At 39.7% G+C, this 22,614-nt stretch overlaps 1 protein-coding gene across 8 annotated transcripts in view; it reads left to right on the top strand.

Moving 5' to 3' along the window:
• The window catches only part of FRYL (FRY like transcription coactivator), a 252,499-nt gene that overhangs the window by 128,562 nt on the left and 101,323 nt on the right, over positions 1–22,614 (top strand). For all 8 annotated transcript variants that reach the window (XM_063457943.1, XM_063457944.1, XM_063457940.1 and 5 more), the window contains 8 exons: positions 9,121–9,174; positions 12,209–12,348; positions 13,588–13,684; positions 15,437–15,516; positions 19,164–19,244; positions 20,037–20,205; positions 20,615–20,707; positions 21,702–21,800. In XM_063457943.1, coding sequence (XP_063314013.1) covers positions 9,121–9,174; positions 12,209–12,348; positions 13,588–13,684; positions 15,437–15,516; positions 19,164–19,244; positions 20,037–20,205; positions 20,615–20,707; positions 21,702–21,800 — 813 coding nt within the window. The remainder of the gene's footprint in view (positions 1–9,120; positions 9,175–12,208; positions 12,349–13,587; positions 13,685–15,436; positions 15,517–19,163; positions 19,245–20,036; positions 20,206–20,614; positions 20,708–21,701; positions 21,801–22,614) is intronic.

Here is a 22,614-nt window from a genome sequence, read left to right as displayed (position 1 = left end):
ACTCAAGCCCGGCAGACTTTGTATATAATAGTATATTCTGTTAATTACTAAAGTGTTTTCTTTATTCTGTATTTTTATACCTCTTGGCTTCTGGAGCTAATCACTGACCCACATACATGGTAAGGCTACCATTAGCAGGTGTGTGAACACCTAGTGGTGGCATTCCCTGCTGACCCTGGCTTCTGAACATTTCTGCTAAAAGACAGATTTACTTCTTAACACATAGTGATGGCAGGCAGACTCCAGATGTGCTGTGTAGGGTGAGGTTTACCTTGTGGACTTATAGAGCGAGGTGTGCCATGTGGGAGACTAGTACGTGCTTCTTCCATCTTTGAGACAAGTCACTTGTGCTAGTATTTCTCAATATGATTTTTCCACGTTAATCTTCATTAGAGCAGTTTCCTAATCTGTGTACAACAAAAACGTTAAACTTGTCGGACACCTTTTATCTTTTTTTTTTTTTTTTTTTTTTTTTAAGTACCATCTTTATTTTTGTCTTTTAGAATATTGCATCTACTAGGTTCCTATTGATCAAGTTGGGATGTCTGGATTGACACAAGTAACAGATGGTTTCAATAAGTCACAAAGCTTTCTTTGTCTGAGAATTCTGGAATGTGGATTGGGGGTCTTGTCCCTATACGATCAAAGTTATATTTAAAAGGTCTGACGTCATTATAGTCATGGCTATATTAAATTGTTGACAATGAACCATGAGGCTTGTTGTCTGTCCTAACTGTGTAGACTCTATCTCTCCTTCAGGAGTCTAGCAATTAACATCTGCTGTTGAACATCCCTTATCCTATAACCTCCTTTAGTTGTTTTATTATATGTAAGTAAATGTAAGAATAAACCTGAGGAAAACTAAAGTCTGATGCGTATTGAAGTTTGTAGACGACACACAGAAGAATTAAAATATGGATGTATATTAACAAGGTGAGACACCCAACAAGAAGAAATATATTTTATCATAAGAAGAAAGTGAATTTATTATTTTAGTACTAGAAATCACCAACAAGACACAAACTGTTATATTATGATATATTTCTTATACATTTCTGGGAACATGTCAAATTAAAGGACCACTATAGGCACCCACTTCATTGATATTAATTAATTATATGAAGTGGTCTGGGTGCCAGGTCCAGCTAGGTTTAACTCTTTTTTCTATAAACATAGCAGTTTCAGAGAAACTGCTATGTTTACATATGGGTTAATCCAGCCTCTAGTTGCTGTCTCATTGACAGCCGCTAGAGGCGCTTACGCGATAGTTTCCGAGAAGACGCCAGCGTCCATAGGAAAGCATTGAGAATGCTTTCCTATGGACTGACAACTGAGCGTGCAGCTCTTGCCACGCATGCGCATTCAGCCAGGGACGTCAGAAGAGGGAGAAGAGTCCCAGTGCCGAGGGAGCCCTGGCGCTGGAAAAAAGGGTAAGGGATTAACCCCTTCCTCCCCCTTGAGCACCACGGGAGTGGGACCCTGAGGGTGGGGGCACCCTCAGGGCACTATAGTGCCAGGAAAACAAGTATGTTTTCCTGGTACTATAGTGGTCCTTTAATACTTCACAATTGACACCAATGCAAAGGTTAAGTGGTTCGGAGACCTGTAGTGAGAGTCACGTGTACAAGGCAGCGCATTTGTCATAAATTTAAAGAAGGCTGCACTGTGGCCATACTGCAGGTCTCTCAGAGGCCTGGTAGGGTGCTGTAGCCCTTTGGCAGAGCGACCGGCCCCTTTAATTTGTGCAGAGTGTGGGAGGAAGTGACTGTCACTTCCTCCCACCTTACAGACCGTGGGAGGACACAGAGCAGGCTCCCAGAGGAAAGAAGGGAGTACTGTAGGCAGAGATCCGCAGACTCCCATCAGCAACAACCAGCCCCAGGAAGTCACCTCCCTACATCCAAAATGTGTGGAAGCAAGTGGTGATAATATATCAATTGTAATTTGTGTATGTGTATATCTGTTTGTGTGCGCACTAGTGTGTGTGTGTATACTTATGTGTATCTGTGCGTCTGTGTGCATATATGTTTGTATCTGTGTTAGTGTGTTTTTGTGTATCTGTGTGTTGTTGCATATGTTTATATGTGCATACATCCCAGCATTCAAACATCAAAACTACATACAAAGACACTCCTACTCTCAAGTGCCAACACTACACACACAAATGCCCCTGCATTTAAACACCAACACTACATACAAACACAGCCCTGCTTTCAAACACACTACACATGTACACCACTGCTTTTAAGAAGCAACAGTACATATTAACACGCAACTGCATTTAAATGCCAAGACTATACACAAATAGACCACTTCATTTCACACACACACTCCATAAATAATCATGCTTACATACAATCACACACGAAGTAAAACCCTGCAAGGATGAGCAAATGGTAGATCCCCAGCTGACAATCATGGTATATGTACAACACATGGGATTATATATTTTGGCCACCCTTGTGCTAGGAGAGGGGGGAATGGGATTGGGTGGCAAAATTATTTATTGTACTGGGGCACTCTCTGCATTGGTATCGCCACTGCCCGCTTTTCTGAGCGCCGGTGATGTCACACGCTGGCAAGCATAGAAACATAGAAACATAGAATGTGACGGCAGATAAGAACCATTCGGCCCATCTAGTCTGCCCAGTTTTCTAAATACTTTCATTAGTCCCTGGCCTTATCTTATAGTTAGGATAGCCTTATGCCTATCCCATGCATGCTTAAACTCCTTTACTGTGTTAACCTCTACCACTTCAGATGGAAGGCTATTTCATGCATCCACTACCCTCTCAGTAAAGTAATACTTCCTGGTATTATTTTTAAACCTTTGCCCCTCTAATTTAAGACTATGTCCTCTTGTTGTGGTAGTTTTTCTTCTTTTAAATATAGTCTCCTCCTTTACTGTGTTGATTCCCTTTATGTATTTAAATGTTTCTATCATATCCCCCCTGTCTCGTCTTTCCCCTAAGCTATACATGTTAAGATCCTTTAACCTTTCCTGGTAAGTGTTATCCTGCAATCCATGAACCAGTTTAGTAGCCCTTCTTTGAACTCTCTCTTAGGTATCAATATCCTTCTGAAGATAGGGTCTCCAGTACTGTGTACAGTACTCCAAGTGAGGTCTCACCAGTGTTCTGTACAATGGCATGAGCACTTCCCTCTTTCTACTGCTAATACCTCTCCCTATACAACCAAGCATTCTGCTAGCATTTCCTGCTGCTCCATTACATTGTCTGCCTACCTTTAAGTCATCAGAAATAAACACCCCTAAATCCCTTTCCTCAGATGTTGAGGTTAGGACTCTATCAAATATTCTGTACTCTGCCCTTGGGTTTTTACGTCCAAGATGCATGATCTTGCACTTATCCACATTAAATGTCAGTTGCCACAACTCTGACCATTTTTCTAGTTTACCTAAATCATTTGCCATTTGGCTTATCCCTCCTGGAACATCAACCCTGTTACATATCTTAGTATCATCCGCAAAAAGACACACCTTACCATCAAGACCTTCTGCAATATCACTAATAAAAATATTAAAGAGAATGGGTCCAAGTACAGATCCCTGAGGTACCCTACTGGTGACAAGCCCAAGCTTCGAATATACTCCATTGACTACAACCCTCTGTTGCCTGTCACTCAGCCACTGCCTTACCCATTCAACAATATTGGAATCCAAACTCAAAGATTGTAGTTTATTGATAAGCCTTCTATGTGCAACAGTGTCAAAAGCCTTACTGAAATCTAGGTAAGCAATGTCTACTGCACCACCCTGATCTATAATTTTAGTTACCCAATCAAACAAAATCAATAAGATTAGGGTGGTATACTACAGCCCCTACCATTCACAATAAAGCCCCTCTTCCCCACTACAGGCTCCTAAACCCGCTAATTACAACCAAAATCCCCCTCTACAGTCTCTTACTCCCAACACTACAGTTTCCTGTCCTCTACACCAGTGTTCCCCAACCCCCGGGCCGCGGACCGGTTCCGGTCCGTGGATCAAATGGTACCGGGCCGCACAGGGGTGTGCGAGCCTGCCGGCTAATGCAGGGCTGGCATTGCCCAAGTGCCAGCCCTGCAATGTGCCTGCGGACCGGAGGGGAGATCAGAGATCTCCCTCCCCGGTCCGCAGGCACTGTGCTTACAGCCGGCAGCGGAGGGAATGAGAGAGGACCCGGGAGCTCTTACCTGCAGCTCCTCCTGGTCCTCCTCTCGCGAGATTTGGAGCGTTGCCGCGGTAACCACGGCAACGCTCCAAATCTCGCGAGAGTGAACTCTAGCCCTGTAACTGGGCTAGAGTTCATCTCACCACCACCGGACCACCAGGGACTAAGAAATGTCCCCCCTCCTCACAGTAAAGGTAAGAGGGGGAGAGGAGGGAGGGGGGACATGAATATATTAAGTTTAATTAAATAAATTTAAAAAAAAAGCCTCCCTACCCTCCTTACCCCCCATACACACTCTGCCCCACAAACACTGCCCCATACACACTCTGCCCCACAAACACTGCCCCATACACACTCTGCCCCACAAACACTGCCCCATACACACTCTGCCCCACAAACACTGCCCCATACACACACTGCCCCACAAACACTGCCCCATACACACACTACACACACTGCCCCACAAACACTGCCCCATACACACACTACACACACTGCCCCACAAACACTGCCCCATACACACACTACACACACTGCCCCACAAACACTGCCCCATACACACACTACACACACTGCCCCACAAACACTGCCCCACACACACACTACACACACTGCCCCATAAACACACTGCCCCGCAAACACTGCCCCATACACACACTACACACACTGCCCCGCAAACACTGCCCCATAGACACACTGCACACACTGCCCCATACACACACTGCCCCATACACACACTGCCCCACAAACACTGCCCCATACACACACTACACACATTGCCTCATACACACACTACACACACTGCCCCACAAACACTGCCCCCATACACACACTACACACACTGCCCCGCAAACACTGCCCCCATAGACACACTACACACACTGCCCCACAAACACTGCCCCCCCATACACACACCGCCCCAAACACACACACACACTGCAACTCACACACACTCTGCCACCCTCACATACACACTGCACCGCTCACACACACATACACACAATTTTGAGTCTGTCTTTATGTGACTGTGTTTGTGATTTTCTGACTATGTATGTGTCTGCGTGTTTTTTTAATATATGTGACTGTTTTTGTTTTTTTTTTGTCTTATTAAATCAAAACAAGCGGGCCACAGAAAAATGATCAAACGTTTACCGGTCCGCGGCGATAAAAAGGTTGGGGAGCACTGCTCTACACTACATCCCCCATCACCCCTCTACAGCCCACTACCAATGCCCCTCCTGAGATTTGGTACATTTTGAAATGTACCGCAATGCTTATGCATATTGCAAAAAAAAAAAAAAAAAAACACTTTTCACACAGTTTGAAAAGATCACTAATACCCTATATATCGGTTCTCTCTGCCACCCATGTCCCATCCAACGGATGCATGTAGTTCGAAATGAGAGGAAAAAGATAGAAGTAATCGGTGAAAAAAGATGAGAAACGTATTGGGGAGAGAGAAGGGGGGGGAGAGGGTAAGGGAGGGAGAGTGTAAGGGGGACAGGAAGACAGTGTTCGACTCCAGTGCCCCCATGTCCGCAACAACAGAGCCTGATCTCTAAAGGACATTTAGTCTCCTCAAGGAGCCCAGTGTTTCACGCATCGGTCCGATCTGCCCTGAAGAGATGCCATTAAAGTTTCCATGTCAATTCCTCCATTTTAACCAATTGCTGCAGACTCGTTGGGACATCTATTATTCGCCATTTGGCAGAGAACGCTATAGCAGCATTAACACGTGACTGTAACAGGTCTCTGTATCCAAGGTTTCCGAAATTAGACCATTTGTCACGTCCTAGAATGGAGAGGTCCTAGAACAGGACCACCAAATGTAAATGTCTGTGCCCACTTCACATTCACATCTCTGAGACTGTTGGGAACATTTGGTTGAGCCTGGCTCCGGTTCTATACCTTTTATGCAAGAACCCCAGGTTCTAGAAGGATGAAAATGAAATGGTTTGGTTTTAGTAAATATTTGCTAACCATTGTGAAATCTTATTTGCACTCAGTGGTTCTGCTGCTACTACGGTGGGAAAGCCTTTTAGAGAGAAACTTACAGCATTACACTAAATACATTACATATGTAATTCAAGATGGTAGGTACCATGTTAATGGGAATTTAACACTGGTTTATCCATTATAGCCTATGCATACCGATTTTCTCTTATATTCGTCTCGGTAAATACATGACACTTCTACTGCCAATATATTGTCGTGGCAACACACCAAATTGGGTTTAACCATTTGGCATTTGATGTTATATATACTTAAGTGTGCCTGCATCTGTCATCACTCAGAGATCAGTGCACCTTATAGGAATACATATCAGACTCTCATACTTTGTCTTTTATCACCTTCACATTTTCTCTCTGCTTATGGGCTGCATTGCCACCTACACGTTTCTTGTGATGCGCTCTTCTGTCTCAACAGTATAGAAATTCAAATTCACTGTCAATTATGGCAATTATCTTTGAATCTAAGAACCAGCTAAATAATTTAGGAGCAGGTTAGTTTTTTCAACTAACACAGCTAGTTAGTTTAGTTTAACTCAGCTTAAATTTGAAGAAGACTAGAACCAAATGTCATAAGCATTTAATTTATGCAGATAATGAATATATTCTGACAGGCCAGATGTTTTGTACAATGTATCCGTTATTTGTATGTTCGTTTTAAAGTACCAAATGCTCACACATACTCACTGATTATGACATACACTAACTGACGCACACTCTCACTGATTTCACATACTCATTGACATGCACGAACACACACACTTTGTCTTATAGACTCACAGATTGTTTGGTTTATTTTTATTTAATTTATGTCCACCCACCCTTCCTCTACAAGGGTGCAGAGCAAGAAGATTACAGCTCCCTCACCACCATTGCTCACATTCGCTCATCTGGGGAGTGGGCAGCTACTAGGCCCCCATTACAGATGGAGCAAAAAGGACCTGGTTAAACTAGCCAACTCTGTGACCTATTTAAATCACGTGCACGTTACATCATGTGCATTGGCGCAACCAGTCTTGAACGTGCTGACAAACACACAGACCCATCCACCAATGACAGGAGTATTACACTGATCACTCACTCTCTTTTCCCTGATTTAAAATAACGATTTATCCCATAAATAAATGAAAATAAGGCTAATGCTTTAGAGGCACCATTAGGGACAGTGTATAGGATTAATTTCTATTATATGGTTTACTTATACCATGTGTACTTATGGCAGTGACATGCTAGTCTACTCTTGGAAAGTTACCGCCCCAGACAGCATCCCACTGTGAATAAAAAACAGATGCAACAGAAATTCAGGCCTTCTCTTATTGGTTATGCACATCGTAGACCATTCAGGTTAAACTCCTTAACCCCAGTCAAGGGCTGGGACCTTATATGTTTATATGGACGTTATGTTTTGTCTTGTATTATTCTATAATTTTATTGTTACTGCTATCGTTTGTTATAGCCTGTTACTTGCTATAATTATTGTAGTTAATTCACATTTAATATTACGTTTTGTGTATTTTCTATCCATCTATTCGGCCAGAATACTAAGAATTATAAAAATATTAATGTTGTTACTTAATGCTCAATTATTAAATATATTTAAAAGACTAATATTCATTTTTTAAATTCATTTTTAAGCCACAACCCTCCCCCTGTCAGGAATTTGCAAGGTGGAGAGGTCTTACAACTGTACATGTGACTATACCAGGCACACCAAATGCACTTTTCCAGAATTCATAGGGATAGGACACTGATTGGTTAGCTTTTGAATAAGGCATTTGTCTCAAAGTGATGCACGTCTTTTTTAAAGGTGTGTGTGTATGTATGTGTGTGTATATGTGTGTGTGTGTATGTTTGTATATATATATATATGTATGTATATATATATGTATGTATATATATATGTATGTATATATATATGTATGTATATATATATGTATGTATATATATATGTATGTATATATATATGTGTATATATATATATATATATATATATATATATATATATATATATATATATATATATATATATATATATATATATATATATATATATAACAATTGAAAGGCTGCTCTCCGGACTTAAAACGAAAATTTTATTCAGATAGTATTAAAATATGACCAATGTTTCGGTCCCCGCTCAGGGTCAGAAGATAAGACCACAAGGTTGTTTTTTTTTGGGATATTTTGGAGCTCTGGTGGTGCGCCCGGCATTGGACTTTCCTGTAAGCGTGAGTGTAGGGGTTATATATATATATATATATTAGTGTGTGTGTTAGAAAATGCCAACTAAGCATAGCATCTAGCAAAGCATGAGTATTTAATTTAATTACATGTACAATTAAGGTGTGCTATGAGGTGTGTGAGTTTTATATTTTGCTTTGGATGTAAATAATGTACCGTAATTATTTTGTTTATTTGGTGTGTATACATTTTGAAATGTACGGCAATGCTTATGCATATTGCAAAAAAAAAAAAAAATAACACTTTTCACACAGACAGTTTGACAAGATCACGTTTACACAACTCTTCTGGAATGCCTTACTGCACACTTAGATGATTTCAGACAGCAAAACCTTTTAGACTTTCAACCCACATTTCTGTAGGCTTCCGTGACAATGGCATGCTGTCTTAAAACCACTTTTCTATAACAGATTGGATTGCAGTTCTTACTTTTTAGAATGGTTGGCCATAGACTATGCAGTTTGTTGGTACTAGGATTTATCAGCATGACTCCACTTTAGTACAGCAGTTAAAATCTCATCATCATGCTAAGCATTGTTCAAGTTGAAGTGACATCAAAGGTGACAAATTCTATTTCTTGTAGTAATTAAGTAAATTGTGAAATGTGCTATTTTATATCTACTGATCTCAAGTTAGGTTTGCTTTTTGGAATATTCCATGCAATATTTTTCACATGGTCTTTTCACTCTGACTTTCAGGAGAAACTGTTGTCAAGATCTCTTCAAAGAGGTGAAGATCTACAGTTTGACCAGGTAAGTAGATTGAATTGTTAACCTGCTACATAGTGCTACTGGTTGGTTAGTAGCATTCTTCTATGAGCATAGTGGGTGGAGAAGGCCCTACTAAGGAATTTAAATTATATATTAGGTAGGTGATAGAACAGCATTCACCCAGAAACAGACCCTGTTCCAGCTTTAATCTGTTAAAGGGACAATATAGTCCCCAGAACAACTACAGCTTTATGTAGTTGTTCTGTTGAGTGTAATCATTGCCTTCAGGCATTTTAATGCAAACCCTGCCTTTTCAGAAAAAGGCATTGTTTACATTGCCCCTAGGGACACCTCCAAGTGGCCACTCCTTAGATGGCCACTGGAGGTATTTCCTGGCTCAGTGCTGCACAGTAGGTAGCACTGTCGTTTAGCGTCTCCACGCTCTGCATGGGGAGGCTGAATTTTACTCATAGAGATGCATTAATTCAATGCATATCTATGAGGAGGTGCTGATTGGCCAAAATGGTGTTTGGCCCCACCCTCTTGCAGATTTTAGCCAATCCAATGCTTGTATTGGCTAAAAATTGGCAATTATGTCACCAAGGGGGCGGGGCTAATGCCAGCAGGCCCCTAGAGAGCTGAAAATAAGTTTTAACCCATTCAGTTAACCCGTGCAGTTTTAACCCATTCTGGGGGGGCTGAGTGGGCGCAAGCCACCCAAATGGTGGGTTTTGCACTATAGGGTCAGGAATACATGTTTGTGTTCCTTTAACTTCAAATCATGGACAAAATGGAAAAAGCATTTTTTAAAGCAGGATCAAATACTATATAGAGTTGTACAATTATAGTCCTGCTATGTATGTCTCTTTACTAGAATTGTATCTGTGTTTGCGCTATGTACCATCCCACTCAAAAATCATCTATAGTGGGAGTATGTTCATGTAGTCCCTGTAGAACTGCTCAGGGTTATTATACTTCTTTATAAATCGCCAGTACGTCTCTCTGTATTATTGTATGTCCACATCTTTACTTTTTAAATATAAGATACAAATCCGATTTCATTAAAATTCAAGACAAAGCATTCTTGTACTGTACTGCTGTCCTCTTGTGCAATACGAGTACTCTAGCGTGTGCCAACTCTGCATGTCGCAAAAGTATACAGTTGCCACTGGAGACATAACAAGCTAATCTATATATATATATATAGTTTTTTTCTTTCCATTTTACTCCTCCTTTCTTTGTAACCGAATATTTTTTTTTTGTTAGTATTAACTGTACTGCTTGAATGTCGTTACAGCTGCATAACTGCTCTTATTAAAATATTGCTGTGTTGCCACAAATCTGAGTTACTAGCAAAAATATTGAATTGCTTAACATTTGTTTATAAGGATCAAACTCAAAATAGTCTTTAATTTCTATTAAAACACTGTTCACTTTTATTGCCGTTTTTGCCATTATTGAAGGTATTAGTAAGAGTTAGTGGCTGTGCTACTGTGTTCCCCAAAGGACAATATTAACTATTTAGGACCACATTGGGCCTGGAATGCATCACTCAGCAGTGAGTTTTACGCTTCTCTTGCCCTAAATAGAAATTATAATGAATTTCATCAGAAAATTGAAGGTCTTGCAGTTGGCACATTATACAGTCATCATTTTTACTGCTGTGTAATATTCTGATTGTGTTAGCATTGCATTTGTAAATCTCCTGTGGCTTCTCATTTTGGCCACGTTTTAGAAAGCAGGTTCCATGTTGAGATTATAATAAAACAATCAAATTAGAAGCAAGAAGTTTTATTTGGTTTTTGCAAATGTTCTCCCTCAGGTAATTTGATGCAGCCGTTTTGATCTACTTTTGTAACAAATTAGTTGCACAGTGACTTCTGTACGAAGTTTACAAAATTTCTTGGCATTACTTGACTTCCACTCTGTTTTGGTCTTTGTAGAAGCGGTTACATTATTTAATGTGTCAAAGGAAAAGTATGGGAAATGGCAGTAAATGCCATCTGTGATCAAATTGCATCAGCAACATGAATCTCACCAACATTGATAGAGAGTGACTTTTAAAGGATAATTGCCCCAAACTTGCATTTTTCTTGTAGGTCTTGGCTGATTTCCCCCCCCTCTTTCCTAGTGATGCATCCATGCAAATTATTCTGTTATTTTATACTGAGCTTTACCTTGAAACCATGCCTATAGATGCTCTACATAGACAGAGCTGTTTACTATGAACAAAATAAAAAAAATACCTCCCAATATATATTCTTTAAAAACACAGGCATTAAGAGAATATTTGTGTAAGCAAAACTACAGATCTATATATTTTTTTACATAATCAGAATGGATTTTATAAAAGTGTAAAAAGTGACTTCATGCCTTTCTCAGTGCAGTATACACTCGTTTGATACTATTAAGAGTGTAGTTTATTTTGCAGAATATACTGTATTTATTTAAATCTAATGCACACCTTTTTTTTTTGGAAAACAATATTTCTAAAATTTGAATGCGCATTAGGTTCTATGCTCTGTTCTCTTGCACACCAAATTGCATTCTGGCAAATTAAAACTAGTCAATTCAAGCAGGCGAAATCAGGCAGGCATATTTGGGGCTTAAGAAAGGATAGACTTAACATGTGACACTAAAATTGAAATACCATCAATGTTACTATGGTATAGGACAAACATTTTTATTGTAGCACAATGTTCTATAGTAGAATCTTCTTCTTGTGTAAATGCATATTACATCTGCCAGCAAAAACATTTTTCAGCTTCCAGGTTTCAAAAATTGAGGTGCGCATTAGATTCAAGTAAATACGATGTATCCTATTATAATACTTTACACCATAAGTTTTCCAGGCCATGCAGGACTGGGGTCCTTTGAGAAGTGCAGTGTGAGCGCGTAGTAGTGTGATCACAGCTGCATCACGTCAGAGTATTTCTGCAGTGCTCTTCCCGTACTTGGGTACCCAAACTGGATGTCTGCTTTTGGTGCCTTAGAACAGATGCACATTTTGTGTGCAAGTAACACACCTGCTACACTGGTATTAGGTATTAACTGAACTGCTTGAATGTCTTTGCAGCTGATAAGCTCTATGAGCTCCGTAGCAGAGCACTGTCTCCCCTCCTTACTACGCACCTTATTTGACTGGTATAAACGCCAAAATGGAACTGAAGATGAATCTTATGAGTACAGGCCGAGATCTAGCACAAAATCAAAAGGGTAAATATACATTGGCCAACAATTGGCAAACAATATTGTGCATGCATTTATACAGCAGTATACGTACTGTGGCAGAACTGAGGGAATGTGGTATCTCTACATTGCTGTTCCCAAGGTCTGACTTGTGAAACTTAGGCACTTAATTGTAATCTTTAAAGTTTGTGCCAGTCATTTGGGGGGGTTTTATCGTGTTTTGTTTTCACCATAATATTCTGTAATATTTGGCTGCAAGCTGCCAGGAAAATGTCTGCACCTGGGGCAGAAAAGACACCATGCTGAATAGACCAAAAGGTCAAAACTGTACAGTCCACTGTTTGTTTTGGTGCCTAGAAAAATGCAGGATGAAGCCTGAAGCAATATTTCTCTTAGCTCGTTTGCATAATCAGCTGGGCATTTGGGGAGAATTGGGAAAACATAATTTCTTGGACTATTACCACGATCTTGTTTTCTGCGAAGAGACCGTTACAAAACTCGCTTGATGTGTATTCACTTTCCCTAGTATAAATTTTGAGTGTGGTGGACAATATATATAACAAAGGTTCTGTCAGAAGTGCTTTATCAAGTATATTTTTCATGACGCTCATTCACATATTGATCAATAAACACGAGCATGTCCTTTATTTTTATTTTTTTAAGAATAGTGAACGGTCAGAAATTGAATGTTCCTGTATTGCAAGTTCTGCATTTTTACTCGAGATCCATTATATGAGAGATCATATTGTTAGAATTTCTTGATTATGTCCTGAATGGCTGCTCTGCTTCATGCTGAGCAATTGCTTACTCTTAAAGCCCATCTCTCCCAACTGCTGTTTGCTTGCGGTTACACAAACATACATACACACACAGGAATGTCCATGACTTGTATAAACATAGTACATGTCACCTATTCATAACCCAAATAAGTTACATTAAATGAGATCTGGAATAAACAACCATTGCCTTAAAAGGATTCTTTTTCTTTTTTTTTCTTTTCTTTATACAGTTTAACCCCTTAAGGACCAAACTTCTGGAATAAAAGGGAATGCCACACATGTCATGTGTCCTTAAGGAGTTAAAGGGACTCTTTTGAACTGGGTTGATAGTGGGCCTCTTTTCTTATGACCTGGGACCTTTTGTTAGAAGTTCAGAAACCAATTTGTAGAACCTACATAAACACGGTGTTCTGAAATAACTCTGAAAATTGCTCTCTTCTGCATGTTATCCCTTCTTTAATCGAATACTTTCCTTGTTTCTTTGAAGGGATGAGCAGCAACGAGAAAGGGATTATTTACTTGAAAGAAGAGACTTGGCTGTAGACTTCATCTTTTGTTTAGTTTTAGTCGAAGTCCTAAAACAGGTAATATCCTCTTTTTTTCTTTCTTTTCTTAAATGTCTTCCATTCTGACACTGCTCCAGCTAAGGGGGGGCCATATGTTCAACCTGACTCTGACACTATGGACATACATCAGTCCACTTCCTCCAGGTAGACAAACATCACTCCTCCCACAGGGACTAAATAAGGAACTCCAGGAGTCTATGGCTCCACCTTCTGCTAGCGATTATGGTAGTGTAAGTTTACATTAGCTGTACAGACTCATACCAGCGATGGGCAGCAGAGATAAACTGAGCGCTCAGTTTTGGATTGCTGGAGACCCTCATTCTACTATAAAAAATGGTTTAACATTGAACCGTAGGTTAGCATTAGGGGACTCCAGGCACCATAATCACAAAGATGTAGGGGTTATGGTGTCTAGTGTCCTCAATATGGACCAAATACTGTATACTTATATCATTGCAAACTAGTATTCTTTTAAAGGCTGTATGAAGCGGCCAATGCTAAGCATCTATGACATTATCATGCTTGCAAAAAAAAGAAACACACACAAAAAAACACTGGTCCTTTAAAGAGACATTCTAAGCACAAGCACCAAGACCACTACGTCTCAATTTTTTTTTGTGTACCTGATATGCAAGGCCTGTACCCAGAGTGGTACCTCCATCATATTCTCTCCCTGATCCTGTAGTGAAGTAGTGATTATAACTCCTGCATACCCAAACATCAGTCAAGACTTGATGAAGTGTACAGTAACTGGATTTTATTCAGCCAAAAATACACACATTTATACCCAGACCCCTATTCAGAAACACTTAAGCCTGCCCAGGCATCACTGTGTGTGGGCGATAATTTAGTTGATATTCTGTAAACTAATTATCTCCTGGATTTGGAGAGTGCTATACAGAAATACCCCCAAAACATACATAAAACATGGTATCTCAACATGTCATACAGCATTCGAAAGGTCTGACTTGAGAACCCATTCTGTGAAAATAGCATTAAGATCCATTGTGTATTGTCCAAATGCCATCGCCTCAAAGTTTCAACTGACAGTTGTAAAAAGGATGACCAGGTGAGTTCCACACGGTCAGAGCCTTTCCTCTGTGAATTAATGGGGCTAACATCCTGGTGTGGAGGGGGAGCTTCCTGGTGGTGATAGGGAGCGATTGTGGGGCTTAGGTGGTAGATGCTTCCATCCAAAAAGCGCCGTCATGGGTAGTTGGAAAGGTGACGAAAACCGGAGTACAAAATGACCGGGACAATGGATTGAATGTGGCTGAGCCGGAGGTCTATCCTGCTGATAGTGTCTGGATACTCCTGCTCCCTGATAATGTCTCCTGGGTATTGAACAAAGGACAGTGGGGTGAGAAAAGTACAGGGGGTTGCTTAGTATTAGTCTTTTAGGTGAGTTATTTACAGTACCCTTAAAGGGTTAAAGTATGCCTGCAAGCTTATAGTGAATACTTTGTTTTGTCACTAACCAGCTGTTACAGCCCTCTTTCCTCTTATACATGGAAAGTATCTAAGTAACCATACATTTGAAATGTTTAGAGGGTTGTGTTGTGAAGAATTGCAACTTTAAGTGCTTTAGTGCCCAACAGTCTGTGCCAGTATTAGAAATATTTACCTTAAAGCTCTTGTTTATTTAGAAAGAGATTAGTGACTTTACATTCACACTGCTAACAAGCATAAGTGCTGGGCAGGGTAAAGTGTGTATGCATTGTCTCCATTTCAACAGCTTCGTGCAGATAACCATTTTCACTTGCTTTGCAGATTCCTGTTCACCCTGTTCCAGATCCAATTGTACAAGAAGTTCTCAACCTGGCTTTTAAGCACTTTAAACACAAAGAAGGGTAGGTACTGACAAATGTGTGTCATCCTCACACATAGAGACATCTGGCTTTTTGGTGCAATCCAAAACATGTCTTTCGTATATACATTCATTTTGCGGTTACGTGGGTATGCAAAGTGGTATGATTTAACCTTTTAGTTTACTTTCAACCAGTGTTTACTTTCACACTTTTTTTTATAGAAGAATAGAATAACTAACAAGAACCAATGCTAGAACTTCTTTTCTTATAATACTAGTAAAGCCAACAATCCAATACAAACCACGCTGTTTTGCAAACAAAAAAAACAATATGAAATCTTGGTGCCACTAGGTTTCAATTGGAAGATATTTTCCATACCCCTTTAGATGTCAGTCTACATAAAAAGAAAGTGTATTTACTTTCTTCTCCAGCAGAGAAACCTCACTCACGTCTGTTCCCGTGGGAGAATGTGGGCAACAGTCTCAATTCCTCTATGACCACAAATGGTGCATGCACATCAATTGCTGCAAATGTGCTAGTCAATTACGGTGATTGTTCAGTAGAATACGTCTTAAAGGCAATCATTAGACTAATTCAACTATCATTCAAGCAACGTTAATCCGCTAGTAGTTGTTGGCTAATATTCTAATATTGCAAAACAAGAGCCCAGTAAGCACCAAGAAGTTAATTCTAAATTCATATCACAATGGTATTGTACACCAGAATATCTTCACCACCTCTTTCTCTCGGTTTCCTCTAGTTATCGAAGATGTGACGGGGAAATGGGCAGAGTCTTACACATGTGGTGGGATTGTTAAAGGGACACAATAGTCACCAGAACAACTACAGCTTATTGAATTTGTTCTGGTGAGTAGAATCATTACCTTTAGGCTTTTTTGCTGTAAACACTGTCTTTTCAGAGAAACTGCAGTGTTTACATTACAGCCTAGTGATAACTTCACTGGTCACTCCTCATATGGCTGTTAGAGATCCTTCCTGGGTCATGGCTGCCTAAAATGCATCCAAACATTCAGTGTCTCCTCCCACTGCATGCAGACACTGAACTTTCCTCATAGAGATTCATTGATTCAATTCATCTCTATGAGGAGATGCTGATTAGCCAGGGCTGTGTTTGAATTGTGCTGGCTCTGCCCCTGATCTGCCTCTTTGTCAGTCTCAGCCAATCCTATGGGGAAGCATTGTGATTGGATCAGGCTACCACTTCTGCTGATGGCAGTGGGCAGGTCTAAAGGAAACAGGGACAAAATAATCAGCTGCAGACTTGAATACAAGTAAGATTTTATATCTAAATATCTATATTTAGGGAGGCATGAGGGGACCAGTGTGGCTAAATGGTGGTTTTAACCCTATAGGGTCAGGAATACATGTTTCCTTAAAATTATACAGATGTTTTGGCGGATGGTGGATGACACTTTGGGGGAGATACGTGACAATCCACCAAGGTTTACATTCCAGAGCCACTTACTTCACGACACTAGTGTGCCCATATCCTCATACAAAAAAAGTCTATAGTGAGACATTTGCTAAATGCTGCAATGTCACTGGTGCCTACTGGTGGAAAAGATTCCTACTAAACAAAATTAGTTGGAACGTGTTAAGGAGACTAAGGCTGGTGAACACATGGTGGCCTTCCTGCAAGGTTAAGTGCTCAAGCTCCCTGAAAATTTGTACTATGGGATGTGCACATGTCCACACAAGCGGGGGGGAAAGCGGGGAGTGAGGCATAGGGATTTAGGGGTTGACTTAGAGGTATGGAGAGGCCTATTAGTGCATTTGTTGTTTGAATGGAGGGGAGTTTTAGAGAGGGAATCATGGGTTGGATACGGTGTTGCTCCTAAATACACTCAGGACAAAGTTGTTTTCTATTAACCCTTTGGTTCTCAATGTGTCACTTTTTTATTTTCTTGGCAACTATAGCAATAGGATTTCTGGTTGTATTATAAGAATGTTCTTTCTTGCTTGCAAATAGGGGGGGGGGATTGCCATACACGACCATTTTGTACGTGACACTGTTGCACTGAAGTATCACTGATGTTTGTTTGACATAACACGTCAGGAATGTTGAATGACACATGGCAAAATATACATTTTTATTTTTTTTTAGTTCTTTCTCTGTGAACTTTTTGAAAATGTTCAATAAAACTTAAGATTTATATTAAGTATGTAATTTTTCTTTCACATTTAGAAATGAGAATTTTTGTCAGATTCTGTTGCTTACCCCTTGGGTTTGAAGTGGTTACATTTTAAAGCATTCAGCACCTTTTGCAAATTTTATGTGCAAAAGGCCAGCCAATCCACTCTGTATTTAGTTTGACATCACTTTCTTAAATTGTATTTTTAATTAAGAATACAGGTTTTATACTTTAGCAGCAACATTGAGCAGAAACCAAATACGAACATCTCACAAGCCTTTTTTTTTAATTTTTATTACTGGTATTTATACAGTGCCAACATTCGCAGTGCTGTACAATTAGTGGAGGATGTACAATATACACAGACAAATAATAAAAAGTTAGAGAGGGCCCTGCCCGTAAGCGGAGATCTAGCCATTTAAGCTCTTTTATACAAAGTGAGCTTAGCCCGTGAGCTATACAATCTAAAGAATACCGTGGGATTTGAGACAAGAGGTAGTAGGGGAAAAGATACTACTGATACCATTACCAATAAGATGCTGGCATCTGCCATTATATCTTGACAGTCAACAGTCAAGAAGGACCATGGTTTTTTTGTTTTTTGTTTTTTTTTCCTGATGGTAGACCCTGTTTATTTCTTCCAAATCTCCAAATCTTCCAAATTGCCTGCAGAATATTTCAACTATGCATTCTTTGTCGTACTGTTTTTACACCGCAAGAGAACATGCCCTGCATTTAATGTCTGTTTCATGATTTCAGTCCGTCCTGTACGCCTCACTCCTCGCTCTATCAATCACATACATGTGTTTTGTCCTCACACCCTGTTATGCTATTTCTTTCAAGGTTAGGTAGCCTATGGCAATTCCTACCACCGTCAGACAACACTCGCATGTAGGTGAAGGAACCATTAAACTGCCCTGAGTTTTGTTTTCATGCCTGGCCTTGCAGCTATTGTAGACATTATTTTAACCCCTTAAGGACACATGACATGTGTGACATGTCATGATTCCCTTTTATTCCAGAAGTTTGGTCCTTAAGGGGTTAAACCTGTGCACTGTTGTTCATGCAGATAACTCAGTTTTTGTCCCTCCCACATAATACAGGCTGTGATTAAAACTAATTCTGCCTCTAGTGTTTCTTGCAAAAAACTACATGGCCTATTATCTTCTATTCACATTGTTGTGTAATGTTTTTATTGTACTTGCCAGAACTGGACAGTGACTTGCCATATTTACCTCTTTCCGTTCAAAGACACACAATATTCTTTACTATTTCTTTTAAATGTTTTGTTTTTTTTTACATTATTTATTTTTACATTTAATGCGGTCTTTCTGCTGCTCCCTGGAATTCTTTCATGTACCAACCATATGTATTATTATTATTCAGTGAAATATTAAACTAAAATATAAATAATACACATATAAAGAGCAATTTGTATAAAAACGAACACAATTATGTATTATCCCGCTATGCTTTCTGTGAGCTGATGTGAAATCATGCGGTTAGTTCTAATCCTTTCTTTTCGTTGCTTTGTAGGTATTCAGGAACCAACACTGGGAATGTGCACATCATTGCAGATTTATATGCAGAAGTCATTGGTGTCCTTGCCCAGTCTAAGTAAGACATGGTGTATATTCACAGCAACAATTTTCTTACGCAGCAAATGAGTCCATTTCTACCCCAGCAATTCCTCCTATTATGTCTTGCAAAGTTATTCCTTAAAGTCATATCATTTTTAATCTCTGTTCCTCCGGCATCTCCCCACCGTGCTTTCAATGGGTTCCCTTCAAACACACATTGCATACATGAAACATCCCTTTCTCTCAAAGCAGAGTCAATACAAAGCTATAGGAAAAATATCTTTATTGCTAAAAGAAAAATAAATGTGCCAGCCAATACAGGCATGTGTAAAACCCTGTGGCACCACTTTGGCTTGTAATAGTGGCGCTACACTTAAATACCTGCCATATTTTAATTAATTCTGTTATGTATTTTTTGAAACAATAAAGAAGATATCATTTGTATCTACTCTACTTTGAGTGCAAGGAATTGTTTGTGTGTGATATTCATTGTCAGAAGAGACGTGGTTGCGTGTTTGACTCGGAAGGCCGTCAAATTGTTATTGAAATTGTCCAGAGGGCCGCCTTATTCAGAATACTATTAATTGTAGAAAATAGAGAAGACGTTTACAAATTTTAGGCCAAAATAAGTGTTAGCCAAGATAATGGAGTTTTTTTTAGTGTTGGGATTTGAATGTAAAATGTGCAGTTCCCTTGCCAATTCCTGCTTCCATTTTTGACGGAGACTTTTAACCCCTTAAGGACACATGACATGTCTGACACGTCATGATTCCATTTTATTCCAGAAGTTTGGTCCTTAAGGGGTTAAAATGTGTTTTATTGTTTTTAGATTTCAGGCTGTGAGGAAAAAGTTTGTCACAGAATTAAAAGAACTTCGACAGAAGGAGCAGAGCCCTCACGTGGTGCAAAGCATCATCAGCTTGATCATGGGGATGAAATTCTTTCGTGTAAAAATGTATCCTGTTGAAGAATTCGAAGCCTCGTTTCAGTTCATGCAGGTAATTTTACACCTATTATGTGACTGGTAACATACCCATAAAATAGATGGAATAGTTTTTCCACAGTTTGGCTGTGCTGTATTGGTTATGATTGTAGTCAGATAATTTCAGAACAGTTTGAAGTGTTACCCAGCCAACCAAGGGCTGGATGCTCCTGCTTAGGAGCTTCTCTTAGCTTTCCTCAGCTAACTAATAATACACACAGACTGTAAAACATATATTTTATTTTAAATGACAAAAAGCAAGTTTTCCTTTTAAGTAAACCGTAGATGGGTGTGGAATTGAAGAGCTTGCAGAGATTCTTCAATTTGTAATAGGGACTATTTCACTTGAAAACGTGTCCTTGCTAGTTGTTGTATATGTAGGGTATATGTAATGCTAACATGAGTTATTGTACTATTATTCTCAGGAATGTGCTCAATACTTCTTGGAAGTTAAAGACAAAGACATAAAACATGCACTAGCTGGTTTGTTTGTGGAAATCCTCATCCCTGTGGCTGCTGTAAGTATACAAAGTTTAAATTAATTAAAATTACCTCTGTACCTTAGCTGGATATAGATATTAATTGTTGAGAATTAGTCTGTAAAATGTAAATATATTGCTATATATCTCTCCAACATACGGCTCAGTTATCCTTTGGAGATTCCTGTGGCATAGTAGGGGTTAAGTGTATGTTGGGAATTATTTTCCTCCAGTGCTTTTTCACATGATCCAGGCAGGATTAGTAAGTTCGTGTTTTGCTCGGTGATAAAACGCACTCAAGTATAATTGATGTAGCCTTCTGTTATAGTTTTATAAAGCCATATAAAAGCAAAATCTCATAAACTGCCTGTAAGAACACGACAGACACGCGCACAACATTACAATTAGCTGTTAAAAATTACTTGACTTTATTCTTTCCCTATTACATAATTTTTTCTTCTCTTTTATGATATATTGTAATGACATTTTCATTTGGGGCTGGTCAAATTGTAGACACCCTTCCCCAACTATTGTAGAATACATCTCTTCTTTGAGGCTGGCAAAGTATAATGGAAGTTGTAGTCCTGTGACCCCTTGGGATAACCTTTTGGCTACCCGGGTTGGATTTGCATATCCCACTGCCAAGAATTGGTTACAGTTTTTATATGAGAAAATGTTGTGCCTCTGAGCACTGTCGATGAAAGCATAACTTTGTCCCCTCCTCCAGCGCTCTGAATATTAAGACACAGTGAATGCATCCCATCACTGACTGTTAGTATTGTAGACAATGGGAGAGATTTATAATAGTGTGGTAATTAGAGTGGTGCAAAGTTTACCAACCAAGGGATGTACAGGATGATGCTGTTGGTTGCCATAGGGACTGACTCATTTCTAGACCTTTGCAACTTTTATATAAACCTCCCAACCCCCCTTCTTCATTATTTCCATGCGTTCTTACTGTCAAACAATTGAATGAGCGATAATGTTTTTCCATGCTGCTGTGCTTCATATAACATGATGTTCTCTTTCCCAGGCTGTAAAAAATGAAGTAAATGTGCCGTGTTTAAAGAATTTTGTGGAGATGCTCTACCAGAACACATTTGAACTGAGCTCACGGAAGAAGCATTCCCTGGTAATATATAATGTATTTGGCAGAATAAGAGACCAAGAGAGCCTAATTTGCAATTTATGAAATTGACATGCACAAAGTGTCTTTTCTATTGGTCAAGCATTGGTGATCTGTGATTTCATTCAGAAGGGTGTACAGTATGTTACTAGGCAAAACATGGAGAGTTAATGATCATGTTGTTTTTGGTGCCCTTACATTCCTTCTGATACGTTGTTGCAGTAGATTAACAGATGGGACCTGCCCTGTGCTGTTACTTCCTGAACTATAAACTTATAGTAACAAACCGAAAACACCTAGAGCAGGGGTAGGCAACCTTTTAGCAGCACTGTGCCGATATAGGATTGTTATGTCCCGTAGCGTGCCGGTCCTATTTTTTTTTTTTTTAAATGAGGTGTGTATGCTGCCGTATCCTGCTTGTTATTTTTACTGTAATGGCTTTGTATCGTTGTATTTGTGCGTATATGCAGGGCCGTCTTTAATATTGACTGGACCCTGGGCAAAGCATTTGTTTGGGGTCCCCTGTCCCCCCTCCCCAGGCGTGCACCTCAACGCAGTGGCGGACCTAAATTAGAGAGGTGCAAGAATTTTTTTGGGCCTCCCTGTTGCACGAGTGATTAAAAGGTAGATCCCCATCTGTCGTGCAACTCCAGTAATGCATTGACAGCTGGGGCTCTACCGTTTACCCATGTTTCCAGGTCTTAGCACTAAGCGGTTTTTGTGTGTTTGAATGTAAACAGGTTTTTGTATGGAATATGTTTGTATGTGGTGTTGACGTGACTGCAAGCATGTATTTGTGTAGTGTTGGTTTTTTAATGCA

Source organism: Pelobates fuscus, chromosome 6 (assembly GCF_036172605.1).
Source record: "Pelobates fuscus isolate aPelFus1 chromosome 6, aPelFus1.pri, whole genome shotgun sequence".
Lineage (NCBI taxonomy): Eukaryota > Metazoa > Chordata > Amphibia > Anura > Pelobatidae > Pelobates > Pelobates fuscus.
Note: the sequence above shows the minus strand (reverse complement) of the source record. Positions and strands in the feature narration are given on the sequence as shown.